At 40.0% G+C, this 27,367-nt stretch overlaps 1 protein-coding gene across 1 annotated transcript in view; it reads left to right on the top strand.

Annotated features, from left to right (window-relative positions):
- Positions 1 to 27,367, top strand: part of LOC140235406 (von Willebrand factor A domain-containing protein 3B-like) — a 78,692-nt gene that overhangs the window by 5,706 nt on the left and 45,619 nt on the right. The window contains 22 exon segments of the mRNA XM_072315431.1: positions 859 to 917; positions 920 to 1,017; positions 4,347 to 4,516; positions 5,367 to 5,578; positions 6,515 to 6,714; positions 7,224 to 7,378; positions 8,115 to 8,253; positions 8,641 to 8,871; positions 9,764 to 10,098; positions 10,833 to 11,098; positions 11,767 to 11,880; positions 12,942 to 12,996; positions 13,454 to 13,610; positions 14,070 to 14,239; positions 15,078 to 15,606; positions 18,319 to 18,484; positions 19,892 to 20,019; positions 21,014 to 21,148; positions 21,830 to 21,927; positions 22,887 to 23,292; positions 24,624 to 24,731; positions 26,288 to 26,520. Of these exon segments, the coding sequence (XP_072171532.1) occupies positions 859 to 917; positions 920 to 1,017; positions 4,347 to 4,516; positions 5,367 to 5,578; positions 6,515 to 6,714; positions 7,224 to 7,378; positions 8,115 to 8,253; positions 8,641 to 8,871; positions 9,764 to 10,098; positions 10,833 to 11,098; positions 11,767 to 11,880; positions 12,942 to 12,996; positions 13,454 to 13,610; positions 14,070 to 14,239; positions 15,078 to 15,606; positions 18,319 to 18,484; positions 19,892 to 20,019; positions 21,014 to 21,148; positions 21,830 to 21,927; positions 22,887 to 23,292; positions 24,624 to 24,731; positions 26,288 to 26,520 (4,164 nt within the window).

Genomic DNA, 27,367 nt, shown 5'->3' with positions numbered 1-27,367 from the left:
CATATTATGGAAATTAGCAAAGATTCCACTTCAAAAGTTTCTACAGATAAACTCGCATAAGTCGATCTTCTCTGGACCGAGCAAAACACATCGACTTAGGCGATTTTCGACTTGTGCGTAAGTCGAAAAAAAAATCGACTTTACAGTTTCACCACAGGTACATACATGTATGTTGTCTACTCTGGAGCAGAGAGCTGGAGCGGTGTGCCGCAGCACGGGTCGCCCAGCAGGGCCACGGCTAACTTTGCATGGACAGTGCATTAGTATTGGCACAGGTCCGATTACTTTACACCCTTGTTAAACCTTGGGGAAGTGAATATGAATGATATTTGAGCAGTGATTGATTCCAGTTTACCATATATTGCCTGCTGACCTTTAACCCTGCAAAATAACAACTCCTGACCTTTAACCCTGCAAAATAACAACCGGAATTGCCTCGCAAAACTCCCTCGTATAGGTAATAATGAATAATAAATGACAGTGATTTATTACACAATAAAATCTTATTCGACTTAGGCACAGTGAATTCAATAGTTTTTTCCGTGAAAGTGTTTTTGGAATTTCATCGACTTAGGCGAGTATTCGATTAAAAATTCGACTTGTGAGTGAATTAATACACGTACGTCAATGGGGAAAAATCGGGACTTTTTAAATCATCGACTTACGCGATTATTCGACATATGCGACGTCGACTTAGGCGAGTTTAACTGTATTTTCTTCTGAGTTTGGTCACATTTTCACTCTTTCTTTTCAGACCAACTTTTTAACTGGTCAAGCATTTCACTTTAGCATGAGTAACTTTCAAATCTTGTAATGTGCAATTCCTTAGAGAGTGTAGTCAATTTTTACTTATCTCAGGGCTGCCCAAGACATGGTAGTCTTTCAGAAGCATGCCGTCCCAGTGACCAGGGACTCCTTGATGAAGCCATGGAGTGGATGCGTGGGTTGGACAGCGTGGCTGCCACGACGGAGACCAGCGCCTGTGAGGGGGTACTCAAGGCTTTCACTGACAGAAATGTAAGTTTTATACTGTTACACTTCTCCTTGAAAACAAGATCAGAGGAAATCTCCATTTTGCCCCCCCCCCCCCCAAAAAAAAAAAAAAAAAAAAAAAAAAAAGGAGGGAGTGAAAAAAACATTGCAGTACATTGTAAATGTTGCACACGCCATCCATTACATCCAAAGAGTGTTTCAAGATTTCATTAGGCTTGGTATTCTTGCAGTTTTCTTGCAGTTTTGATGACAAAGGGTGAAACTATAGGGCTCAAATGAGAATCAAACTCAATTGAGAATTACATTTTAGATGTGTTTGTGTGTATGTGTGTGTGTGTGTTTCTATCTCTCTCATTTGCTCTTTCTCGCTCTTACTTTCTCTCATTCATTCTTTAGGTCTTGTGTAACTATTGGCTAGTGCCATCAGCCATGTTGTGATCTGCCTATTGATCTTGTGAGGACAATACTTGAGCAAATAGATCACCAGATCACTGGTATCTATCTCATCCAAAGATATTTACATGACTCGTATATCAGAATCACCAAATTTACCCAGGTGTACTACAAGGCAGTCCAGGGGCGGTATCTTAAGACAGAGCTTGTGATACCCTGGATAAGATTGTTCTGAGTTCAAAAATTCTAGCCTGCAGTAGTGTGGAACAGTGATCCCTTTCACAGTCTATGGCACATACCCCCACTGTGCATTGTCCTTAACAGACAAATAGGTACATTGTAGATGGCAACATGGCTGGCACTAGCTTATCGCATTATTTACATGTTTAAAGGTGTTTGTTTTGTTTTTTTTTTTCTAGTTAGGTCTTCGTCAGTGAAATGTTTCTTGTTTTTTTTTTATTCCTTTATATTTGGAGGGGGAGGGGCTTGGATTTACCTCAGCATTGTGGGGAAGCAGATTAGGTAACAACTGCAAATATTCACGCTATTTGCATGAGCTTCTGTGTGTCCCACCGCAGCAAAGGAGATGTCTTAAACGTATTAAAAGTAATGTTTTGGAGAAAATTATTGAATTGTTCCCAATACGAAGATATCGACTGGAAAACACACCAGAGAAATGTACAAGCCATTTTTCAGTTGTCTGTCTGATTTAGGTACAGAGTCTTGGAACAGATGAGTGAGAGGAAAAAAGAACAACAACAAAAAAGATATTTAGTTTCATACATGTGCATGAACATGCATACAACAGTCATTCGGTTGGATGCATCCTAGAAAAACAAAACCCTTTACACAAACACTCGCTGTGCACTGACCTGTCTACAGCAAGCAGTAGGGCCTACAGTGTCTGCATCTACATTGTAGCCACTGTATGTACCGTGTAGGAGCCCCCTTTATATAAATATTACTCCCTCCTAAATGCGTAACATCTGTTTTCAAAAGAAGAAACACCAATACAGAGAGCTATTTGACACAGGACCATTGATTTTCCCCAGTTGCCTTTCACAAGTACAATGGCTCCCAAGGCCCTGTTTGAGGCGCAGACCCGCTCCTTCTCCAAGGCCCCTTGTTTCCTCTTGGCCACACACAAACTCTCCCATGCATTGTGACAGCCTCCCCCACCCCCCCCCCCCCCCACACACACACACACGCACACAATTTAGCTCCGTGCGCTAAGGCGTGACTGATTCAACCAGGTGATCTGAATATTGATCACCACCGGCAGGGACTTTGTATGGAATAATGTGTGCGCTCTACCGTATACTTGTATAGTTGACATTCTCTCACTGCTCCTCCAGTTTAAAAAGCCTTCTGTAACACTTGGGGGGGGGGGGGGCTACCATCAGCTTTTCCTAACAGTTACAGAAAATTGAGACTGGAGCTTTGTTGCCATGGTTACCAGACAGGCACAATGCAATTTATGTTCCCAACATGGTAATGTAATCAGGAAATCACATTTTCGCTGCTAACTTGTGATGCAAAGATGGATGCACAAAGGCACTTGAGAAATCGATTCTGGAGCCAGGTGAAGCTGTGGAAAATTCCTCCTCTTAGCCCCTTGAGAATGATCTGATTTTGCCTTAACACCCATTTTCCATAATAAACACCTCTCCCATTAAATTGAAGTTTAGACTAGTCTTTAGTGGGCTTGTATGATGCTCACGAGGAAATGTTATGTATGGAAGCATTGGCAATACTTGTGTGTGTGTGTGCATTCAAGTGAAGTAATTGGTTGTTGATACTTTTTTTATGCCTCCACCGGGAAGTGGTACCGGAGGCATTATTTTGTTTCTTTTCTTGCAACATCAGTTTCTTGAGGTGTTCATCTACTTTGCAGTATTCCAAATCACAATATCATACAATAAAATACTGAATAGAATATATTCCTCTTATAGCTCTCTGTTAAGATGACTGTCTCACACAAGTGGGTAATACAGAAGGCTATTTTTTGGACAAGCAATATTGAATAATAGATTTTCGTCAACTTTTCTTGTGTTCATGTTCTGAGATCTTTTGTGTGGAGACCTTTTCAGTGCAGAATTTGACCATGTACAAATGTACACTGTATTGTACAGTGGAATCATGTTTTAACAAGGTTGAATATAGTGAGACACCTTTTAAAGGGATAGTTTAGTATTGGTGGAGATGAGAATTTGGCCATTCTAGGAGGAATTCAAAGTTTATTTGATGAAAATGGGTTTTAGAATGGCTGAGGCACCTACAAACAACTAAAACAGAGTGATCGTAATAAAAGCTGGGTCTTGGCTTCTATTAGGATCGTTCTTTTTTGGCTATCTCAGCCATTTCAAAACCAATTTTCATCAAATAAATGCTGAATTCCTCTTAGAATTACATGCTCTTTCATATTTCATGAAAAGTTTCTCATTATCTTACCAAAAAATATTAGAAATCTGAAGTTAGGTCTCTACCGAAACTGTACAACCCTTCAAGTATTATATAGAGGTACATTTATGTAATTTGCAGGTCCCACATCTTTCTATCCCTGTTATAACGAGATGCCCGATATACCAAGGGAAATTTCAGAAGTTGCAAGCAGCTTCTTATAAGAAGGTCTTCCTGTGTGCCACCAGCTGAAAAGATTCTTGCTATTGCAACTGATTGACAAATTGCTCTACATCAACGTAAATAAGCACTGAATTGATCAGTGTTTTAGTAGTAGCCATGGTAATAAAAAAAAATCATGGGTGTACATACTCGAGCAGGTTCGAATCCTACTCAAGTCAACTGATCAATTCAGTGCTTATTTGTGTCGATGTAGGGCACTTTGTCAATGAGTGCAATGAAAACATCTCGACGGAAGAATTTCATGAATTTGAAGGTTCTTGCTATGTCGCACTTCAATGATGTTTCTTTCTTTCTTTTTATTTCTCTCATTATATCAGATTGAAGCTGTATACCTGTTCTCGGAGGGTTCGTCTGCCAACACTGCCATGGAGCTGACATTCCAGAAACTCAAGGGAGGCCCTCTACCTGTCAACACAGTGGCATTCAACAGCACAGACTCAACAACCGTCCACTTCCTCAAAGACTTGGCACAGCTGACGGGAGGAAGGTAAAATAGACTACCATACTTGGAAACTTGCGATGGGGAGGTTGTTGCTAGCAGGCAAAAAGCCAACAAGGGCTTGAAATATGTAGGAAGTTTGTAGGTAAGGGTGAGGTTTTTGTTGGTTGGTTTTCTTTAGTCAGTGCTTGCCAATTTCCTCTGTAAGCAAGACATTCACACAGTGAATTCACACAGTAACACAGTGAAGTCAGTACATGAGAGAATGATCAATTCTACACTGGGAGTGATGATATGTATGCATATTTTTATATGGTCATTGGTTTGTTGGATCAGAGTGACTACTTGGTCTAGAGCTGTAACAGATAGATGGAAATAAAATTTGGGAGTGGGCAGAAATAGGAGAAAAGCAAACAAGACAATGATACAGTGGACTCCTGTTATAACAGAGTTCTCAGGTTTTCTTTCCTTATATCGAAATTTTGTTATAACCAAACAAATGAACAATGAAAAACATAGAGCATATATTGTTGTGGCCTGAATTTTTACTTTGGTGTAACCGGAATTTTATTATAACCATGTTCGTTATAATGGGAATGCACTGTAGTAGAGTCAAAAGCAGGAATTCCAACAGGGGAATAACTGCATTGACAGTATTATTTCTGAGCTGCAAACATCATTAACCTTTGGCTGAGGAAATATTTACACTTGATCATGTCATTATTTAAGTGCGCTGTGTAGTCTTGTAGGCATAGCAATCTACACCACATGTGAGCGTGAGCTCACATTTTTTTTGTTTTGTTTTTAGATGGTATAGAACAATTATTGCATTCCGCAAAAAAAAAAAAAAATTATCATTGCAGGATGTTTTTTATGGTGTTGTGTCCATTTATTTTAGATTCCACGCTTTTGCTTTCAACAAATTGGACTCGGACGTCAATGGCAATAGTTCGTACAACCATGATACCAAAGCTCCCCTGAGTGGGGTTCCCCCCGGGGCGGGGACGAGGGAGGATGTAATCAACATGTGGCAGGAGCTGGAGGAGGCGAGGGCTATCCTGGGGGAGGTCCAGACCATCCTGGAACACGTACCCGACACCAGGCAGGATGGTTAGTGGTCATGCCAAATTTTCAACTGCTATATATTCCTATAAATGTTTTAGCTAATCAACCTTTCTGTACTGTGATGTTGATTGAGCTGTCTAAACATTGCAGTGTATGTATGCATTATGTGAAATCTGTGTCATTCTAAAAGGAGCTATTATTATACAGTGTCACAAAAAAGAATGAATAAGGTCAGTATGAAAATTGTGAATTGCATGCAACAAAACATCCTGGCTCAGTCAGCATCAAAAGTGTAGTGATGATGCTCTTCAAACTTTTGTATTTTCCCCCAGTATTCATTGTGATTACAACATTATTTCAGGCTGCATTTCATTTCAAGATGCTCTGGATTAGTGTTAAGTGCAATGCATTACTGAGATATATGTTTCACAATTCTGCAGTGCTCAGAAAAGACTTCTTAGGCATTTTAGGTCTAGAGGTACCATACTTATGAAAGGCACTGCAGCAACTATGGTCACCATGGCAACACTGCATCCAGAATCAAACAGCATTGATCAAGTACCTCGTTTCATGGAATCTTTAGTTATTGTGGCTTTGAATGTAAGTAGGTACAAACCTCTTCATGAAATGAGGTCCCTTATGTACTGTATCCCAGTGATGAAATATACGTGTTCTGCAAGCATCTGAGAATGACATCCCCGCAACATTTTGGATCACACAAGCTTTTGCCCACACCAGTCCCACCTTATGGAATAACTTACCTTTGGTTTAAAAACAATCATCAGATTCTTTCAAAAGTGGTCAAAAAACCCACTTGTTTAATGTCTCTTTTTGATTATCTATGTTTCTGTTTTTGTACTTCCTATACTGAGTTAACTTCCCAGCTTTGCTGTATTTTTGAGTACTCCACAGAGTGGATATGGCTTCTTATAAATCATATCGATTATTATTATCATTATTATTTGTCATTATGATTTTCAGTACCGGATGAAGAGCCACTTGAGACTGGCCCTCAGAAGGAGCGCAGTGAGCAGTACATGAGCTCCAAGGAGTGGCTCTCCAAGCGAGGGCTGAAGGCCCGCAGGCTGGATGTCTATGATGTCTTGGCCACATGCTCCTTCCGACACTGTGACGGTGTGGTTGACATCAAGCAAGCGCCTCACAACGACTTCACAGATGCTGTGAGTCTCTGAAGTGTATTTTCTTTAAAAGTACAGTGCTCTCCCATTAAAACAAACGCGGTTATAACAAAATTCCGGTTACAACGAAGTAAAAATTCAGGCCGCAACATTATCCACTGTATGTACTTTTATTTTGTATTTGTTCGGTTATAACGAAATTTTAATAATATGATGAAAGAAACTGCTTTTCCCAAGGACTTCATTATAACAGGAGTCCACTGTATAGTATAATGTGTGATAATGACAGCCACCAGGTAAATTCATCAGTATCCTGCCAATTTAATGATGATTAATGATAGAAAGAGTCAATATCTAATTTATAGCTCCAACTGTAAAATAAAATTGCTTTCTGTAATTTGTTTCTTCCATTTGTTTGTTTTATCTATATATATAACTAGATAATGGTCATCTTTCATACCCACTCGACTACTTCAATATCTTCTTCAACCACATTTGTCCAAAGATGTGTGGTATCAAATAATAATGTGTCACATATCTGTCGTTTGCAGGAAAGTAGAAACAAGCTGGTCAACGCCAAGTACTGCGACAGGTTCTGCCACTTCCAGTGGAAGGACGGCTCCATCAAACACGTCCACGTGACAGCAGACGTGCACCGAGTGTACGAGAGAAAGATGGCCGCGGCCCTGGATGATCTGCAAAGGAGGTGAGGTCACCATGAGGTCACCGTGATGTCATTTGTATCACCTGTTGCGACGTGTACTGTATAAGCTGTTATTTTCACATACAGATTTCATGAATGAGGAGGTCACAGACATTTTCTCAAGATATTGTTTTTGTGTTATTGATACTAGTGCTGTCATAAGTGCACTAATGCCTGCCAGTTCGAGATGTTTTCACATGTTGTTAAATTCGCGGTCCAACAATGATTTGTGAAATTCGCAAACATTACACCCTCACGGGTTTGAGTTTGTCATGTTATCATCTTATGCTTATGATTATCTTATGTAGCTGCTCAATTCATAGTTGGCATAAGTGGGGCTATTCCAGTCAACTTATACATCAGCCTGTGTTAAAACAAAGGAGTACATCCTTTTGCCTTGTGATTTGTGTCGGAACACTAGCAAGAATTTCAGCAATTAGAATATGTGCCTGCATAATTCTTATAGAGTACTGAATTGATGATGTCAGTCTTTTCCTATAACTTAGTGCTGTTTCCAAGCAAGATACCCTGGCATGCACAAGGCATTGGGCAGTAGGTTGGTTTTGGTTACAAGCATGGTTAGCAACTGTTCTGTTCACGGACATTCAGTCTACTAGAGGTTGTGTCTAAGAATCACTTTCCATGGCGTTGAATGGCTATATCACACTTCGATACTCCATAAAAGCCATATACCATGAATAAAACTTAACAGTCTCTATTCATGTTTTCTGACGCTCAGACTGGACTGGCTGCAGCAGGGAAGCAGGGAACTGTTTGGAACCATTGTGGAGGACCAGGTCTACATCCTTATCGACATCTCAAACTCCATGGAGAACCATTTGGGACTTGTCAAAGAAAAAATGTACAAGTTAATGCAGGTGAGTGGAAATTAACTTTTATATATTGTGCAAAAGGGAGCCTACTAAACTGTATTACTACACACCTTCTAATATGGACTGTGTAATCCTTACCAGTATGGCCTACATGTATGTGTGCACATCTCAATGATGTCAGTATCAGAGTTAATGATATTTGTTTGTTGTTATATTCGCGATTGCATTCTACTCATGAAATTTGGAAAATAAAAACCTTGCAAAATATAGGGTGTATATAGTAGTCACAACTCGTAGGTCAGCAAAATATTCTGCAACTGTGTAACATACTGCCTTCTTATCTTGTAGAACTTTGCTCTACAAATCAGATGAAGCAAATAAATGCAGATTATCATCATATTTTCACCTCTCTTTTATTCCTATTGCCTACAGGAGCAACTGCGACACAAAGCCAAGTTCAATCTGGTGAAGTTTGGCAGCAGAGCATCGGGGTGGAAGGACCGAGCAGTGGAGGTGAATGAGGGAAGCCTCCAGAGTGCCTGGCAGTGGGTGCGTGGACTGGGTGTGGCTGGGTCCACGAACACCCTGTCGGCACTCAAAATGGCCCTGGCTGACTCAAACACTCAGGCTGTGTACCTCCTCACTGATGGAAGGCCAGATCATGTAAGTCACTTTCCTAGACTAACCCTTTTTCTGTGCCAATAGGTCCAGTGTGCACAACTCTTACACACAAACCTATGGGCAGGTAATATCATGTAGCATGCAGAGGGTTAAAGTAGAATGTTAATATCGCATGAAGATATTATACTTTCCAGGATTAGAACCAAATGTGAGGTGTAGCACATTTTGTCATATTGGACATTTCAGTGTTTGAAGCTCTTGGAAGAATATTTTGTATAAAAGATAAAGTTGCATCATACATTGTGTAGTTGTCATGGATTTTTTTTTTTTTTTAAGTGAAGTATTTAACTGTCATCCACAGCTCTAGGTGAAGGGCTTCTTTCCCTATCTGCATGGAGATGTGTGTTTGTGAATCATGAATTTAGGTAGGAAGTCATTGTGCTGCCACATTTATTTTAGTGATTGTACTATCTGTTTTCAGTTGAACCCGTGCAGTAAGTACATTGTAGTACAGACAAAAACAGAGAAAAGATTGTAGCATTTAATGTTGTCAATATCTAACCCAACATTCTGCTCTCCATGCACTTATCGGCACAAATGGCAGGATGCTTTCTTCATCTATCGATACATATGTCCTGTTACTTTTTGTCGGTCAAAATTGTTGACTTTGCATTCATGTCATTTCCTCCTACACCCTAACATTGGCCCGTACGTGAGACTGTTCCATCCATGTACCATGTAGTAGCTGTAGTTTGCCTCACATGTGTGTCTGAATATAATCATTATGTGTAATTGATATACTGCAAGTGAAAAAGCTGGCATGTTCCAGCTATATTGCAAGGCACATGAAGGGTATTTTATACCGTAGAAAAGTAGAACTATATCTCTTTCGTGGGTGTGCTAATTCACTTCTAATGCTCTCTGACCCTTACAGCCCTCAAAGACCATCCTGGCACAGGTACAGCTTCAGAAGAGCATCCCAGTCCACTGCATCTCCTTCAACTGCAACGACTCCGAGGCCAACGACTTCCTGGCCCAGCTGTCCTCGGACACGGGAGGGCGCTACCACTACTACTCGGACGACCTGGAGATCCAGCCCGACGGCCCGCAGCCGTTTGAGAGCGAGGACGCCCGCCTGATCCGAGAGGAGATGAAGAAGGGGCGGGACGACCTGAAGAAGTTGGCCGACCTCCGAGGGCAGTGTGCCCTCCTTGACTGGAGCAACAAGAGCTCCAAGGATATGGGGTGCGGCAAGGACCATGCCATACCGTGAGTCTCCCAGTCACAACTTTTATCCCTATGTAGATTGCCAATGTGTCATTTGTATTGCCTTCATTAACCCGTTTAGGATGGACTGATTTTGCTACAACACACATTTTCCATAGACACCTGCCCGAGTATACTCGGGACTCGTCCTTAGTGGGTTAAAAAGCTAATAAATATTCAGAGTGAGTTCAGGGTTAGATTACGTACAGTGTTTATGCTCAAAGCTTTTACTTATGAATGTCTGAAGTAATGAGAGGATAAATATTAAAGTAAATGTTGTAGCTGCCTTGCAGCACTTACCGTATTCAACAAGTTTCTGAGCAAAAATAGAATTATTTGGCAGCACACTGTTTTCACAAGCTCCCTTATTAATGAATGAGCTCTGCCAATTATTGATTTCTTGCAGGAAAGTATCAATGGTTTTGAATGACATGAATTGATAGGTTGCCATCATGCCTCTAGATACATGTAGATCTGGGCTTTGCAACAGAACGAGGGAAAATTCATCATTGCCTGGGTATTAACTTACCACCAGGTGATTTTCATTTGTACAGGAGAGCTGTTATGTTCAGAACAACCTGTGAATCATAAGATGGTGCTATATAAGTACATTCTACTGTCACAGTTAGGGAAAAATCTGTTGCATAAAATTTGATTTCGTAATTAATAATGATCATGAGAGGAGAAATTGTTCATTTGCCATCACTTCATGATTTCCTTCCCATTTTCGCTTCCAGTAAAAGGCCACAGTCAGCAACAGGTGCTAGGTCAGCCTCCCAGATCTTGAGCCGCGACTCGGGGAGCCCCTTGCCACCCAAGTCCTCTCGTCCGCAGAGCGCCAAGACCTTTGCACCCCGCAGACCCATGTCGGCTCTCAGCTTCACGTCCACCAGCTCCCACGAGTACTGCCACCCGAAGGGGCGCAGCAGAACCACCACATACCCGCCCCGCCCCCGGTCTGCAGGGGGCAGAGAGAGCAAAGCCAAACCCCCAAACATAGCATGTAAGTGTTCTAATGACTCTGACCTTATCTTACTGTAAATCTTAAGCATTCATTGAGGGTGTGTTTTGTGTGTGTGTCTGTGTGTGTGGTCTTGAAATTAAAGATGTAGGTCAGTAAGTGTTCTCAGAATGTTTCCGCAGTGAATGACTCTTGCTCCATTTGTCTTGCCGTCTGCCATAAAGAGTTATCTCCAAGACGGTCCCAAGAGTGAATTCTGCATATTGTAACACATATCACCAGAGCCGTTTCAGTCACTGTTTGAAATCACATCTAGTAAACTCCATCCATAATGTAGCTTAATATACAATTTACAGAGTGCTTGTACATGCTAGAATTATTTCATAAGGAAACAGTTTATGGCTTGAGTCTGTATGGCTGATTAGAGTTTTAGGTAGTCTCTGTTGCTTGATAGAATATATTGATATCTTTAAAGAGAGAGTACAAAAAAAACCTCTATTCAATGAGGGTAGTAATAGCTCTCCCCTTGGAGAAGCAAACTTTTTAGCCTTCATGCTTTAGTGCTGTTAAACTTCAAACTTCGGTGCCTTCTCTTCTGTGAAAAGGAAGGTTGAATGTCTGAGCTGTCCATGAATAGTGTATTACCAGAGAATCTACAGCATTTGTAGAAATCTGATGTCCAATCTAATTGTGTCGTTGTTTTGGCTCAGATCACAACCGCACCAGCTGGCTGAGACTACGGGGCAGCCTGGATGGCTGGGCTGTGCCAGAAACACAGATCCTCTTGAACAAGCAGCAAGAGAGATACATCACTGCCTTACAAGGTGATAGATGAAAGCAAAGTACTGTATATATCATGTATTTTATGAGTTTTTTTTTTTTTTAATGAATTTCCTGAGTGGTGTGCTGTTGCAAATTTAACAAAACACAAAGTTATCAACCCTGATCTCAACATAAATATGATGTGCAAGTATTTTTCTCCATTCATTACTATACTCCATGATGATAAATCTAACCACTTGTGGTATTGCAGGGAAGTCCCTATTTGCAAAAAAAAAAAAAAAAAAAAAGACACACTAAATATATGGCATATCCAGTATGCAGCAAAGGATTAACAGCCAAGAAATGAACCAAAAATATTGTCTGAGAGTCCGCGTCAGACGCTAAGCACAATAAGTAATATATATTGAGAGAGAGAGTAACATTAGAAATGACAGTTATAATGACTAACAGTTAGAAAAAGGCAGCTATTAGTTTGCTTTCTTATGCAGAATGCATATTTCCATCATCTTGATTTGTAGTGTAGGTTATTTTATTGTTTATATTTTGTTTTGATGTTCATGACATTTTTATCTGTACAAAATGTGAGCAGGGCTCCTTGGTAGAACAGTTTATCAACTGAAAGGGCTACCCTGCTAAAAGGATAAATAAATGAATGAATGAATGAATGAATGAATGAATGAATGAATGAATGAATGAATGAATGAATGAATGAATGAATGAATGAATGAATGAATGAATGAATGAATGAATGAATGAATGAATGAATGAATGAATGAATGAATGAATGAATGAATGAATGAATGAATGAATGAATGAATGAATGAATGAATGAATGAATGAATGAATACTACATAAACACACTTCAAGACAGACCTGTACGTATATAGTTAACTGACCTGTATGTGTATCAAAAGCACAAGTTTTAAACTCGATCTTAGAAACTAGTGCAGTACAATGTGTACATCTACAGTGTGTAAGTCTACCCTGTTGACATTGTATGTGAAAAGCCACTGTATATTTGTGTCGCAAACATACACTGCCATTGTATAACTTTCTTTGTATGATTTCATTGTCATCAAACAATTTTAATTCTTTGACGCAGACATTGCAAAGCAGCAGGAAAATGCCAAGAAGAAGAAGCTAAAGAAGAAGAAAGAGTAAGTGGTTCTTTTTTACTTCTCTGTACAGGTCTAAATTCAAAAGTTAACACTTTGAGGTGTCTTTTTTTAACAGATAAGTTTCTAGTTTACAATGTAGCTCATCAGGAGAGCATTTCATTTTGTGCTTTTTCTTTTTTGTCTTTTGGTGACATGTTTCAGGATCTAACATTTTTGTAGTCAATGATTCTATGATAGAATTGTAAAATGAATCGAAGCAGTTATTGTGATGAAAGATGGTCAATCAAGTGATATTCCGTCTTATTCATAACTTGCTATAATTCTACAATGGTTGTTTATGATTGTTGTGTATTTATCAGCATTTACAATGCTGTTTTATTAAATGTGGATGTACGACTGTATGTCTTATATTGTATGCAGTATGTAGACAGACATCAATTACTTGTACTGGACTCTTCCTGTGATACATCATCCTTTGTGTATTTCCTCTCCACAGCCCACTTCAAGTATCTTCCAAGCGTTGGCTGAAGAAGAATGGTCTGGTTGCCAAGAAACTGACCATCTACGATGCCCTGGGGGGAACCATGGTCAAGCAGAAGGCCAAATACGTCCCCATCCTGGACAAGTATGTCATCTCACAAGTGTTCAATGAGGTAAGGGGATTTTCTTCATATTTCTGCTATTCCTGTTGTTGAAGATTGTTTATGATGTTGTTGTTGTTGTTGTTGTTGTTGTTGTTGTTGTTGTTGTTGTTGGTGATATTGTTGGTGATAGTGTTGGTGTTGGTGTAGATGGTTGTGATGATGATGGTGGTGATGATGGTGGGGATGATGGTGGTGATGGTGATGGTGATGATAGTGGTGGTGATGATGGTGATGATGATGGTGATGATAAATTGATAATGATAATGGCATTGATGATGGTGATTATGGTGGTGATGATGGTGGTGGTGGTGTAAAGACACCATACTGACATCTGACTAGCTGATTAGTCAAATAGATCTGAACATTCTAATGTTTGCAGTAAACCAAAATGTACATCACAGATGCAAACTTTCCATCATTCTTTGCTGACCAACAAACCCTGTAACTGGTCTTTCCTCTGACACACAGGTAATGCCACTGGCCCATGTGACTGGCCACAAACAGGAGATAAACCTGATCAATCCAGGGGCCGTCGACCTCAAGGCCTACGAAGACAAGGTGAAAGCTGCCCTCAACCTCTACCGTCGAAGGCTAGACATGATTGTCTGGCATGCGCTGTCAGATGAGGATAAGGAGCAGTAAGTCTAAAGTTCACAGATTTTGGATGTCTTTCTTGCCATTCAACTCTCAAATTTAACATTGTACATTTTCATTATGAAATCTTTGCTTGACCTGTAAAGGCTGCTAATGTAAACTCTTCGGTCAACATTCTCTGTTTAAATGAAAAATGGGTGAATGCAAAGGGAATCAGTAGACTAATACATGGATGACAGAAGAAGTTAGTGTTAACACAACATATCGTCGCTGGGGCGACAAGACCTTGTAACTACAAAATGTCAATTGTTCAGGAGAGCCAAAAAACATGGCGCCCAAAGCATTATACCTTACGGAATGGGACAGCCTCTCCTTTGACATGCCGTCGTGGCTTCACTTTGGGGTAAGACAGCTAGGATTTGGACAGGACATCACTTGATAAACAATTACCTGACCATTAATCTAAAAAAAGTCATTGTAACCAAAATTCGAGATACAAGGTCTTGTCACCCCAGCGACGATATGTGAATTGTCAAAAAATTTTTTTAGCAGTGACCATCCTTGAAGTGTTAATCAGATTGAAGCTTACAGTAAGTTATGACAGCATGTAGCATGTTTGAAGCTTCCTGTGTGTATACACAGTAGTGGAATATTTTCAGTATTTTAGAAAAGGTGTGAAATGAAGTGATTATGACTGTAACCTTCTTCGTTGATATACAAAATAAACTGATACACAAACTATCCTGGGAATCCCAAATCAATTTATGATGATTTAGTTCTTAGTACTGATATTCATCCTTCGTTTAGCACATTTTGAGCCACGGAAAGTGGTACCCCTGTTTTAGCAACCCACTCTTTTTCTCGCCATTTCTCTAACTTCAGTTTGGAGCCAGACTCCTTCCTGGACAATCGCCAAGAGTACATGGAGGCACTGGAGCGGCTGGGCTGGCCGGTCACTGAGAAGGACATTGTGCTGCTGGAGGAGGAGATTGAAAAGGGAGAACGCTACCTGAAGAAGAGCGAGATGTTGCGCCGCCACATCCGGGAGCAGAAGCTGGGTCACGCCACCTCCTCTCAGGGGGGCAGCTCAAAGTTCGGGGATTCCCGGAGGCCCCGCAGCGTCCGCAGCAGTTCTCGCATGGAAGCGTACGACGATGTCGACGACAAGGATAGTGATGATGGCGACGATGATGACGATGGGGAAGGTGATGAGACTGAGGAGAAGGATCTGGATGAAAAAGACACTGATGAGGATGCAGAGGAGGAGTCTGTCCTCCACCAGTCAGACACATCTCGTAGCCATGGAAACAAGAGTGAGAGGACTGCATCAGACAAGGACTCCATTGCCTCATCGTCATCGCCCGAAGAGGAAGACGAGTACTTGTCATCAGAAAAAGACATTCAGGAAGAGGTAGACAACCGATTACAGTACATGTCAATTTAGACCAAGATAATACTTCAGTTGTGTATGAAATTGCTTCAGGGAACAGCTAACAAGAGATGGCATGCTTCATTAGCCTTTGCCTGATGATGAATAGAATATTGGTGACCACCTCGTGAAGAAGTTAAGTGACAACAAACCATCATTTTCCCTTGTACACAATGCTTTTGCCTATGTCTGCAAATCTGCTCATTCATGCTGTGTTTTGAATTCACAGAAATATTGCATTGTGTAGTTCTTGCATTCAGTACTGGGGAGAAAAAAAACAACAATTGCAGCAAATTCAGTACATGCAGTGATTATAAGCACAATTACACATGCGTTGCTGAATCATAGTATTGGCACATGCAATGGCAAAACTGAGTAAAAAAAACAACAACAACCAACGATGGCACACCCTAGATGCTGACAAGTACATATCATGATGTACATTTCTTTGCATAACTTACAGGGTGAATGCAGTCAGAGCTATTACACACATCGCAATTATAAGAACTAATTTTCAAATAGATACAAGAATAATTGGCAAGCATTTCATTGAAATTTAAATCATTACATTGAGGCAAACTTTTCCGCCGTAAAACCTTTGCAGTTTCTCTTATATTTTGGCTGTGACAAGGTGCTTTGAGAAGAACAAATACTTCAGATGAGCAAAAAAAAAAATTAAAAAGAATATCCACCTGTTGTTTTGATTGCTTATGAAAACTATTTCACCATGTATATGGGTGCGTTTGTTCTTGACACTGCAAAGATGAATTGTGCGATAACACCATAATTTCTTCCGATGAATGTCTTTCAAGTGATACGTCATATAAACCAGTGTGCTGAAAGTATTATATTTGAAAAAATCTCATGTCTGGTGTATTTCTGCCAGCATTCTTATCCCACCCACAGTCTGTCCTCCAATTTGTATTTTCTGATGGTAAAGATGACTGTTCAATAAACAACATAGTGATAATTCTGTGATTTTGTTGAGAAAGTCAGTGACTGCTGCTCATACAGTGTATCTCTTTAAACATTCTTAGTCATGTGATGATACAAGGGGGAAAAAAAGTTGTGGTATGTAGTGATGGCTTAAATGTGCAATTTTTTTATTCCAAATTTTACAAGGTATGACGTGATATGTTTCTTGCATATTTTACCTGCTTTTTTTATCAAGTGTGTGAAACGACTGTAAAGTGTGACCAGTTTTGTTCAACTTATATACCATGTCAAGATCAACATAAAGTATTTTTGCACAGATGGTATAATTGAAATGTTTAGTGTTGAATAGTCTTATTACGGCACAACTATGTAGGTTTTTTGATAGAACATGTGTTAAATGTCAGTAGGGGAAGTGCGTTAGTGACTCTGTTGGCTAAAGCAACTTTAACTGTACATCTATTGGACTTAGTAGTTTAAAGCCTATTATGATTAACCAACACAACCTTCATGTCTTACAATGTGAAGATATATTATGTGAAATCATTGGCATATTTTACATGTATGTATGCTTTTGATCTTTCATTCTTAAAGCATGATGTAGAGGCATTAGATATAGTCATTGTAAATCAGAAATGTCACCTTTGCAATTACTTATGGTGAATCTAGATTTTCTGACTGGAGAAAGTCAATGTAGATGCTACAATACCAGTTGCACCTCATACACTAGATACCATAGATAACTAATTGCATCTTAAGTTGGAAACACTGGAATAGACTTGATAATTATCATCAGTAACATACTACAATCTTGTGAGTGCAGCGGACAAACCATTTGAAAACGTTTTAGCAGAGTCACAAATTACAAAGCAGAAAACAAAACAACTTCACGATACTCCTTATGTGCATAAATGAATTAAAGTTTAAACTCAAGTCTTTCTAAAAAGTTATCTGTGCAGCTGCCAGTGTATTGAGTGCAACCTCCAAATATTGTAAATTGTAGTTTCCTGTTTAGAAGTGGTAGGCACCAAGTGATGAATTTAACCCATTCCGTACGAAAACCTGGTGGTCTGTGTATTAAGTCTATGGGCATTTCAGAATTCAGTATGTAACGGGTTAATCCTACTAGAGATGTGTTTGTAAAGATATGACATTGTATTGTATCATAGCTTTGCCCTTGGTTGAGTTTATTACCTATTGACTGTTAAGTTCAGTAGAAGTGACTGCCAGTTAATATATTCCAGTTGATGGGTCGATGTGTATCACTAAGTATAATGTCTATGCAAACCTTTCTTTGTGGTAGCGCATTGCCATGGCTTAAAGGTTCCTCAGATACCACACTTGTTTTTCACATAACAAGAATAATTTGTTGAATAATTTGAATAGTCGTCTTTCATCTCTGCCCAAGTAACTCTGAATGAGAAATTTCAGCGTCTTTGCCTTTTGTGTCAGCTGATAAATATTCTTTATTTTTATCCTCTTTGCCGAATGTGATTAAATGAACGTATCAAATCAGAACCGTGAATCCGTAATCAGCAGTGAGTTTAATTTTTGGGTTGTAGTGAAGACAGCTTGATTCTGGGACATTTGCACATGGCTTGCTACCAGCACAGAGGGGTTTTCATGAAATAGCTACTTAGCAGCATATTTTGCTGGAACTTAAATGTAGAAACGATTTAATAATACAACAACAGGAAGAAATGTATGGAGGCCTTAAACTGATAATTAATCCTCTTGGTGTCCAAATTTTTTGTACGCCAGGCTGGTCTGATGAGGAGAAGTAGCTCACTCCAGGCATCACCAAGGGGTCATGTGCAAAAGTCCAAGAAACCAGTTGTCAAGTGGAAGGGGGTGAAGGAGATGAACCAGTTCAGCCAGGGGGCGCGCATCGTCGGGCGGAGCAAGGAGGACGGCCTCTACTACCCAGGTGAGATGGGTGGAGGAGGGCTGTGGTTGGCTGAGTGTGTGTGGTGATGCGATGTTACTCGGTGATATGATTTAGGGTGCGTTTATCTGAAGATTTTTAAAGGCAGAATCATGATCCTAAATGCATATGAGTCATTTTCGGGTGATAGATAAACACGACCATGCTTTCAAACGCGCTTAGAAACTCTGACTTGAAGCACCAGTCAAAGGTCAATTTTAAACGTGTTTGAGACCATGATCACCTTTCTGCGAGTAGAAAACACAATGCCGTTTTGAAATGCCTTTCTCCATGATGTCAAGGTCATCCTCCAGTATACTGTACATGTTGTCGGTTACAAACAAGCGTGCGCCTCAGTTGACCTCCACTGTACTTCCAGGGTCAAATGGCACAAAGCAGCTCAGAATCATGATTATGATGTTATGATAAATTCAGCACCCCGAGAATCGCGTTTCAAACCACATTCGTGAACACAGTTGGAAATGCATTTGAAAAATGATTCTCCCTCTCAAGTTAGATAAACGCAGCCTTAATATCAGAGTGATAGAGACGGGACATGCTTAATCTAAAATTGGTCTTGAAACTTTTGATCTCAGTATGTTGAAGTTGACGTAGCATTGACAGCTGAAAATTGCAGAGGTTGATATTGTGTATTGAGATCAAACATTTTCAGATGAAATAGCAATATCAGATGAAATACCAACTACAGATGACACACACTATAACACACATTTCCCGTAGACACCTACCCGAGTATACTTGGGGCTAGTCTTCAGTGGGTTAACCTCTCTATGCATTCCTAAAGAAATACATTCAGTTATTTGCCAATAGTTTCCAATAAGAGGTGGGATCTGATGATTTGATGTTAATACGTAATCTTTATGTATAATCATGATGTGTCAATGTGTGGGTATGTGTGTGTGGGTGATGTTCTTCCAACAATTTGAAGATCTGCTGCACATTTTAATAAGCTTATCTTTGCTTGGTCTTACCAGTCCCATTCTTCCATTCTTTCATACCATTCTTCAATTGACATTACAAGCAATAGGAGGCAAAGAAACAGACACACACAAAAAAATACTAACCGTCACTCTCTCAGGTTTACTTTTACCGTGGAAGCTGTTAGTTTTGCATACAGATATTTTTGCGAATCTCACCCCACCATTTTATGCAATCAAGGTAGTAATATATTCATGTGTTGTTAAATTTATGGCCCAACAATGATTCGCAAAATTAGCAATAATCTAATCTTCACCAAAATGACAGCTTATAGGCTTACGCGGTATTGATTTCATAGCAGATGTTGTAGCTCTAAGGATGACTGTTAGTAGTCACACAGTGGATAACTAAGGAACACCATTTTATGAATTCATATTATGATCCATGATTTGCGGCCGTCGTGTGGTCCAGGTGTCGTGGTGAGGGTGCCGAGCGTGAAGCACATCGACGTCTTCTTCCCCGTGGTCGGCGACAAGGTCAGGATACCCTCCTGTTCGGCAATCCAGCTGAAGGGTGCCCAGGCCCAGCCCCGGCTCACGGTAGGTACCAGGATGCAACCAGACAGTTTGCCCTTTTTAATGAGCCAGGTAGCATCTGGCACGAGGATTGTTAAGGTTTAATATATGAAGTGAGAATTCACTAAGTAGTGTATTTCTGCCTCCCTTGACCCAGGTAGCATCTGGCACGAGGCATGTTAAAGGTTGTATGAAATAAGAAGTCAGTAAGTAGTACTAATCTGCCCCCTTAATTCTGGCATTTGTCAAACATCAGTTTGCATTTTAAATCTCTCTCTCATTTCAAAGTGCTTGGCTTGCCTATCAAAACTAATAGTTATCCCAAATAGGCAGTTTATTTTGTTGTTTCTTTGTTTTTGTTTTTGTTTTTAGTTTGTTTTGTTTGTGTTTTTGAGGGGGCAGACAATTTGGCAGGCTTTATATTTGGTTCTCTCCTGTGCTGATTTCCTGCATGTTCTGTGTTCAAAGGTCAAAAAAATTATGCATCTTATTTTTCCGCTAAGTGGCTGCACAGTATGTGCTCATTTTTGCCATGTAAATGTTGTCGCTCAAACATCAAAATGTTTCATTTTTGTGTACTGTTGCTATTATTTCCTTTAAAAAAAAAAATAAATCTTGCTCAAGTAATTACATCTAGAGCAATTCCTACTTTTCTTCTACTTATATCAACAACAACAACAAAAAGTGTTGCAACAAAGCATTAGGGGTCTTTCATTGAAAACTCAACAACTATGTGTCATTTCATGGTGAAAATATTAATTCATATGTGTCACTGTGTATTTCCATTTACTGAGAAGATTAACTACAGTAATTTCATTTGCAAGCCAGCAGTATTTTTATCTTTGCCACAGTGTATGCACAACTATAAATTCCAAAGATTAGCATCAAAAAGATGCAGAATAACGTGACATGTGATAGGATGTATGCACATAACAACTGCCAAGCATCCAGCTTCCCTCTTGCCCTGATGCATCAAACACTGTCTCACTCTCTCCTTTCCGTTTGATCTTCTCGGTAGACCGGAGACTGCGTCCTGGCGAGACTGGACTCGGAGGAGGATGAGGTGTGGGTGCCGGGTATCATCATGGTGGGACCAGCCGACGAGACCAGGCAGACCAAGTTTTACACCGTCGTCACCTATGATGCAGACAAGGTGAGCCACACCCAAGTCCTGTGTCTCAAACTGTCTTCTCTCTTTTTATTTTTTATCGTTTTTTATTAAGGTCTAAAAGACAATTAACCCATTGAGGACGAGTATACTTGGGCAGGGGTCTATGGAAAATTTGTGTTATAGCAAAATCAGTCCATCCTCAACGGGTTAAGAATCATTATTTGTGTCTTTCCTATCCCCCCTACATGGCACATGGAGGATTTTCAGTGTGCAATGAACCAAAGCATGCAGGGTGCATAACTTGGTGAAGTGGTCCAGCCCAAGTGCATACAACTGGACCTCATGGAAGACCAGCTAGTGCAGAGTGCAGCGTAATATGGACCATCCATTCATCTTCTCAGATGAAAAAAATAAACAACAAACAAACTCTTTCCTGTTTAAGCTGATGTATTAAGAGGGAATACTTTTCTAACTGGTGTTGTTTCAAGTAATAGATGATATATGCTGCAAACAAATTAACCTGCTTGATCCACTGTTATTACAAGCTAAATGGCCCGCCCCCCCCCCCCCAGAAAAAATAGCAACAATAAACAAACAAAGACAAATGAGCAATAAAACAGAAAAAGGAAAGAAAATAGTCACATAGCTGTGAGTGTGTGTTGTTAGATTACTAAAATATCTTTTGTTCATGCTTTGTTATCTTTTTTTTTTTACCTGCAACAGATCAGTGTACTGCGCAATGCTCTGCTGAAGATATCACAACAGGAATACAACTCCATGGTCCGATTCATCATGACTGTAAGGGGACCAAAAATGACGCGGTAAGTTGATATTCTCTTTGTGGTCAACACAAGTTCTATGAGACCAGTTCAGATTAGGTTTCAAAATACTCTTACAGATCATCTGTCAATGTCACATATGTCAAAGTTGTCATTTTAAATACGTACTTAGTTTAGTGATTGACATTAAAGTTGCCCAGAGAATTGCTTGAAAGATCTCATGACACAGAAAAGATTTCTTTATGTTTACAATATCTAAATAGTTTGAAGAATGCTTGTGTTGACTAAGATGATCTCACATGCTGAAAAAGCTCATTCGTAATGACATTAACATGGTTAGTTTGTTTTCCAGTCATGTACAACTGAAGAGTTTGTTCACAAAAACCGATAAGTCCATTTTTGAAGATTTTAAAGTACAGTCTCTGTCATAAAGTACAAAATAACACCTTTCAAATGATATATTGGTCACTACGTATAAAGGTACATTTTTGATGTTATGGTTAAAAGAAGCATAAAATTTGCTTATTATTCTCTTTATTTTTCTTGACCTTTAAACGCAAATATCTCCATTTGGCAAATATGGACTTATCGGCTTTTGCAAACAAACTCTTCAACTGTTGATATACAATGTTGTCAGATACTGTATGTACAAGATGCTTCATTCATTCAGTGAAATAAATCTCAAGAAAATACCAATTATAGTGTGATATCTAGTGTACATGATATTACCATTCAAACATAACTGTGCTTTGGATGGTAATATGCAATGCAGCAATGCAGTGCAGTTTTCATACCCATGCCCAAGCAAAACAATTCCAACACACAGTGATAGCAGTAATCAACTAGCAACAACTGGCCAACATCAAATGAGGGCTCCCTGTCTATTCTTTGACTTCATATCTCACGTGGAGATGCATGTTGGAAAATTCTTTGTTAACTCTTGCACACATTCAGATTTCCGGTGTCGAATAACTTTCTCTCTTCAATCGCATTCCCTGCAGGGACGAACGAGCCAGCATCGTCACCGTGGACAAGATCAGAAGGCTTGCGGAGAAGGCTTCCGTGGCTTCCCCAAAGGAGAAAAGAGGAAGGAGGAGGAGGCAAGAAAGAGATCCCGAGGACATCCCCGCCGACACCAACAAAGACAACAAGGCGAGCAGCGACGACGATAACCACGACGAGGAGGAAGATGAGGCGGAAGACGGAGGAGAGAGGAAGGATGAAGATAGAGACAGCAATAGAGCCAAAGATACCAGTGATGATGGGGATTCTGATGAAAAAGACGGTGGGGGCGACGGCTCAGAGTCGGACGGCGACCGCTCCCATTCGGCACGCAGCGATCGATCCTCGGACCACCACTCCCATTCCGATGACAACCACTCAGATGAAGAGGGCAGTGATGAAGAGGTTAGAATAGTCATTTTATGTTCCCATATGTTGCACTAGAATTACAGAAAGTGTGACTACTGTACATTTGTGTTAGTGGAAAATTGAGCAAAGAAAATGGGATTCCATCGGGATTCGAACCTGAGACCTCCGGATGCTAGCCCGGTGCTCTACCGACTGAGCTATAGAAAGCCCTAGTTCAGTGTTTATTCCAGAAACCCTAAATTCTCAATGCTCGATTCTCAATGCTCACTTCGGTGATCCCTCGCATTTATCCCCAAGTGGAATTATCCTTCGGGTTTATGCCAGGTTCAAGTGTGTACGTGTGTGTCACACACAAACACACTGCTATAGCTTCTGACCATTTGAGCATTGAGAATTTAGGGTTTTTGGGACGAACGCTGAACTAGGGCTTTTTATAGCTCAGTCGGTAGATCACTGGGCTAGCATCCGGAGGTCTCGGGTTCAAATCCTGATGGAATCCCATTTTCTTTGCTCAATTTTTCCACTAATAAATAATATTCATTCTGGTCAGTTTTTCTGTTTGCGTTTATGTTACACTTATAACAATTATAATATTATGATCAGAGAATATCAGAATAATGGGACAGATGTTAATATTAATGATTACATGACTGTTCAGGGGCGGATCCAGGAATTCCGTAAAGAGGGGGTGCCTTTACAAAATTAAAGGGGGGCATGCGCACCCTCCCTCCATTTTGTTTTCTTTTTATTTCTCTTGCTTTAACAAAAATTAAAGAGGGGGTGCATGCCCGGTGTGCCCCTGCCTGGATTCGCCACTGCTATTGTACTACTCCTAATATTGTTGCTGATATTACTACTACGACCACCAATTCTACTATGCTACTACTTCTGCAACCACCAGTCCAACTACTACCATGTTTGTTTTTATCACTAATTTATGGATGATACCAAAATATGTAATTGGTATTGAGCAAAATGTTCAATTCAATATTATAGATGATCAGTTGCAAGGTGTTGCAGTATATAGATGGGTAATACGGAAATCAAAACATGAAATTTGCTATAAAAAAAAAGATGCATGCATGCACATTAAATGTAGGACACAAAACAGTAACCCCCAATATTGAAATATGTTATGCAAAATATTAGGATTTCTACATACATGGTGTACATGATACATTTGTGTTTTGTGTGTGTGTGGAACACAAGCTGTGTTTTCCTTAAATTGTTATGAGGCTTCAGGTCTACATGTTTGTTAGTGCTGGTTGCGTATCTGTTGCCCATTTCAGAGTGGGTAAGAATGTATTTTGACATACAATATGTGTTTTTCCTGTGTGACCTTTGACTCCTCCCCGATTGATATGCAGAATGCCAAAGACACTCCTGCAACGATATCATCAGAGATCAAGGAGAGGCTCATTGATCTACAGAGGCAGCTGACTGTACAGCATGAGGAACATCAAGAGGCCCAGAAGGTATGTAGTGTGTGTGTGTGTGTGGGGGGGGGGATGGGGGAGGATGTTGCATGGTTACAAGATGGATGCCTCCAGCGATTCAACAGTACATTGCTCATACATTTGAATCCTTGGCGTGCTTCTTTTGCCATTCTGCAGATGATGTGCTTATGTTGTCAAGTAATAGGAATGAAAATTTTAGACTCGTAATCCCTACTTCATGACAAGGGCTTTCGTGTTAGACAGATAGATAGACACTAGCCTTATTACCCTTCGTTGGGTTTGTCTCCCGTACACGTACATTTGTGCATTGCCCTAGTTTAGGAGGAAATCTACTTGCTATACTAATGAACCATCCCAGCATGTTGTGGCTGAGTACATGTACACATATGAGAGCTAGTTTTGTGTGAGGACAAAAAAAAAAAAATAAAGTGGGAGAGAAAAATTCTGAAACTTACATATTTGCATTTAGTTGATGGAATGAAAAGATCGTGAAGTATATACGAAGTCAGCATCATGTTATTTTACCCCCATATGCATGTATGCAAGCTTACTCAGTTACAGTTGAACTCATTCAGTATTTCCCAAGGAAAATTATGAAAGAAAACGCACGTGTCTTAAGTTTGCTTAAGGTCTTCTGGCCTGAGTCTGGTTGAGCCCTCAAAGATTCTTTGTGTCAGTTACAGCCTACATGTTCACAAGAATAGCATATGGTTATCTAATGGTGCTTCCCATGTATGCGTCTATCCTCTGCCTATCTGCCTATCTATCTCTCTATCTATCTATCTATCTATCTATCTATATATCTATCTATCTATCTATCTATCAATCTATATAGATAAATGTAGCTATAGATATATCCTATATATTTTCTTTATCATCAAATTATCAGTATGCATACACATATACCAGGGCTCCACACTAACTTTTATTTTTGGTGGCCCAAAGGCAAACATCCGACCTTTTTTGGTGGCCCGACGTGCGTTTTTGGTGGCCCCGGGCCACTGTTAGTGTCAAGCCCTACATATACCTACCTTTATAAACTTCTTGCTAGAACAAATGAGAACATTGTATGCTGCCTTTTCACAAATGCAAAACTGTAATATATCATACATCGTACAAGGAATATAGAATATGCACTTCTACAGTGCACTCTCATTATAACAAATACAGTTATACCAAAACTCTTGTTACTACAAAGTAAAAATTTAGTTCCCAAAATTATTGTCCATATTCAGGGGTCGCACTTAACTTTTTTTTTAACTAGCCAGGCGGACTACTTAGAATCAATTTTGACACTGAAGCAATATTTTGGCTATCCAGACGGACGAGTAACTGCATAATTTTACGATTTTTAGCTAATCCGACGTGATCTTGGGTGGCCAATGGCCAGCGGACCATCACCAATTTCGAACCCTGATATTTCTTTATCTACGTTATCATCCTGCTATAATGCAATTTCGATATAACGACAGAAAACTGTCTGTCCCAAGGATTTTGTTGTAACGAGAGTCGCTTGTTTAAAAGTCAGTCATAGAGAATTCAGTCATGGTACCCCACCAATTTAAAACACCCAGATGCTCCAGGAGGACCTGAGAGAACAGAAGCTCCAAACGGAGGGCTTCCAACAGGTGGCGGAGCGGCACGAGGCCCTCCTGGAAGAGCACACCAGCCTCAAGGGCAAGTACGACCACATCCAGGGCCGGTACCAGCGGCTGCGCAAGAGGGCGGAGGCCCTGCTGGACCGGCACAGGACCCTGGAGGGGAGGCACAACCAGCTGGAGAGCCACCACAGGGAGCTGGGTGACAGGTGCGTCTCATTTTAACACTCTCACCACCAGCATCTTACAATCTTACTGACATTGCATATGTTAAAGTTTTGCCCCAGGGCTGCACTTTGCTATCCAGTTTCTTGGGATTCACAATAGCTATTCAGAGTAAAGGCATGTTTCATGAAACCCATGTCAAAGGGAGGCTAAGCCACACTGAAGTATGACTGATCAGAATCTCTATTAGCCTGCACATTTATAATTTAACTTACAGGTAAACACCAAACACAAAGGAAGTTTAAAATTTAGTCCATGGATTGTGCAGTTTTCAATTGACACATCACGTACTATGTACTCCGGCAGACATTCAGTAATGAAAGCACAGTGGCATGCGTATGTGCAAGGAGCAAAAACCTATTGAGACATGAAAGCAGAGAAGTGGGCATTACCACTTTAGGAATCAGAGACAAATTCATACTTGCTAACTTCGTAGTGGCCATTACTCTCTAATCACTTTGCCTACCTTTGTTTAAAAATTGAACAGCAGATGGTCAAGTCACGTGAACGAACCCATGTAAGTTGATGATACACATGGAGTGTACATTTGAAATATGTTGCATCATTAAGTTTTGTTTGCATACTCACAGATGAATTTTATTTGCAGCATCATCTTATGCATATACATTCCTAAAAAAGTGCCATTGTGATCGCTATTTTGGACAAAAATTCCAAAGCTAGAATAAAAGTGTGCAAGTGACCATTTCTTTATGATCTTATTGTTGATTATTCCTCTGAGAGAATTTATGAAGATATTCTTGTTTCATGCTGTGCTCATCAATATTTAAAGAAGAGTATATCTGTGCACAAAATACATATTGATATTCAAAA

The sequence above is a fragment of the Diadema setosum genome, chromosome 11 (assembly GCF_964275005.1).
Source record: "Diadema setosum chromosome 11, eeDiaSeto1, whole genome shotgun sequence".
Lineage (NCBI taxonomy): Eukaryota > Metazoa > Echinodermata > Echinoidea > Diadematoida > Diadematidae > Diadema > Diadema setosum.
The sequence above is the reverse complement of the archived record's forward strand: the minus strand, read 5'-3'. Positions and strand labels throughout refer to the sequence as shown.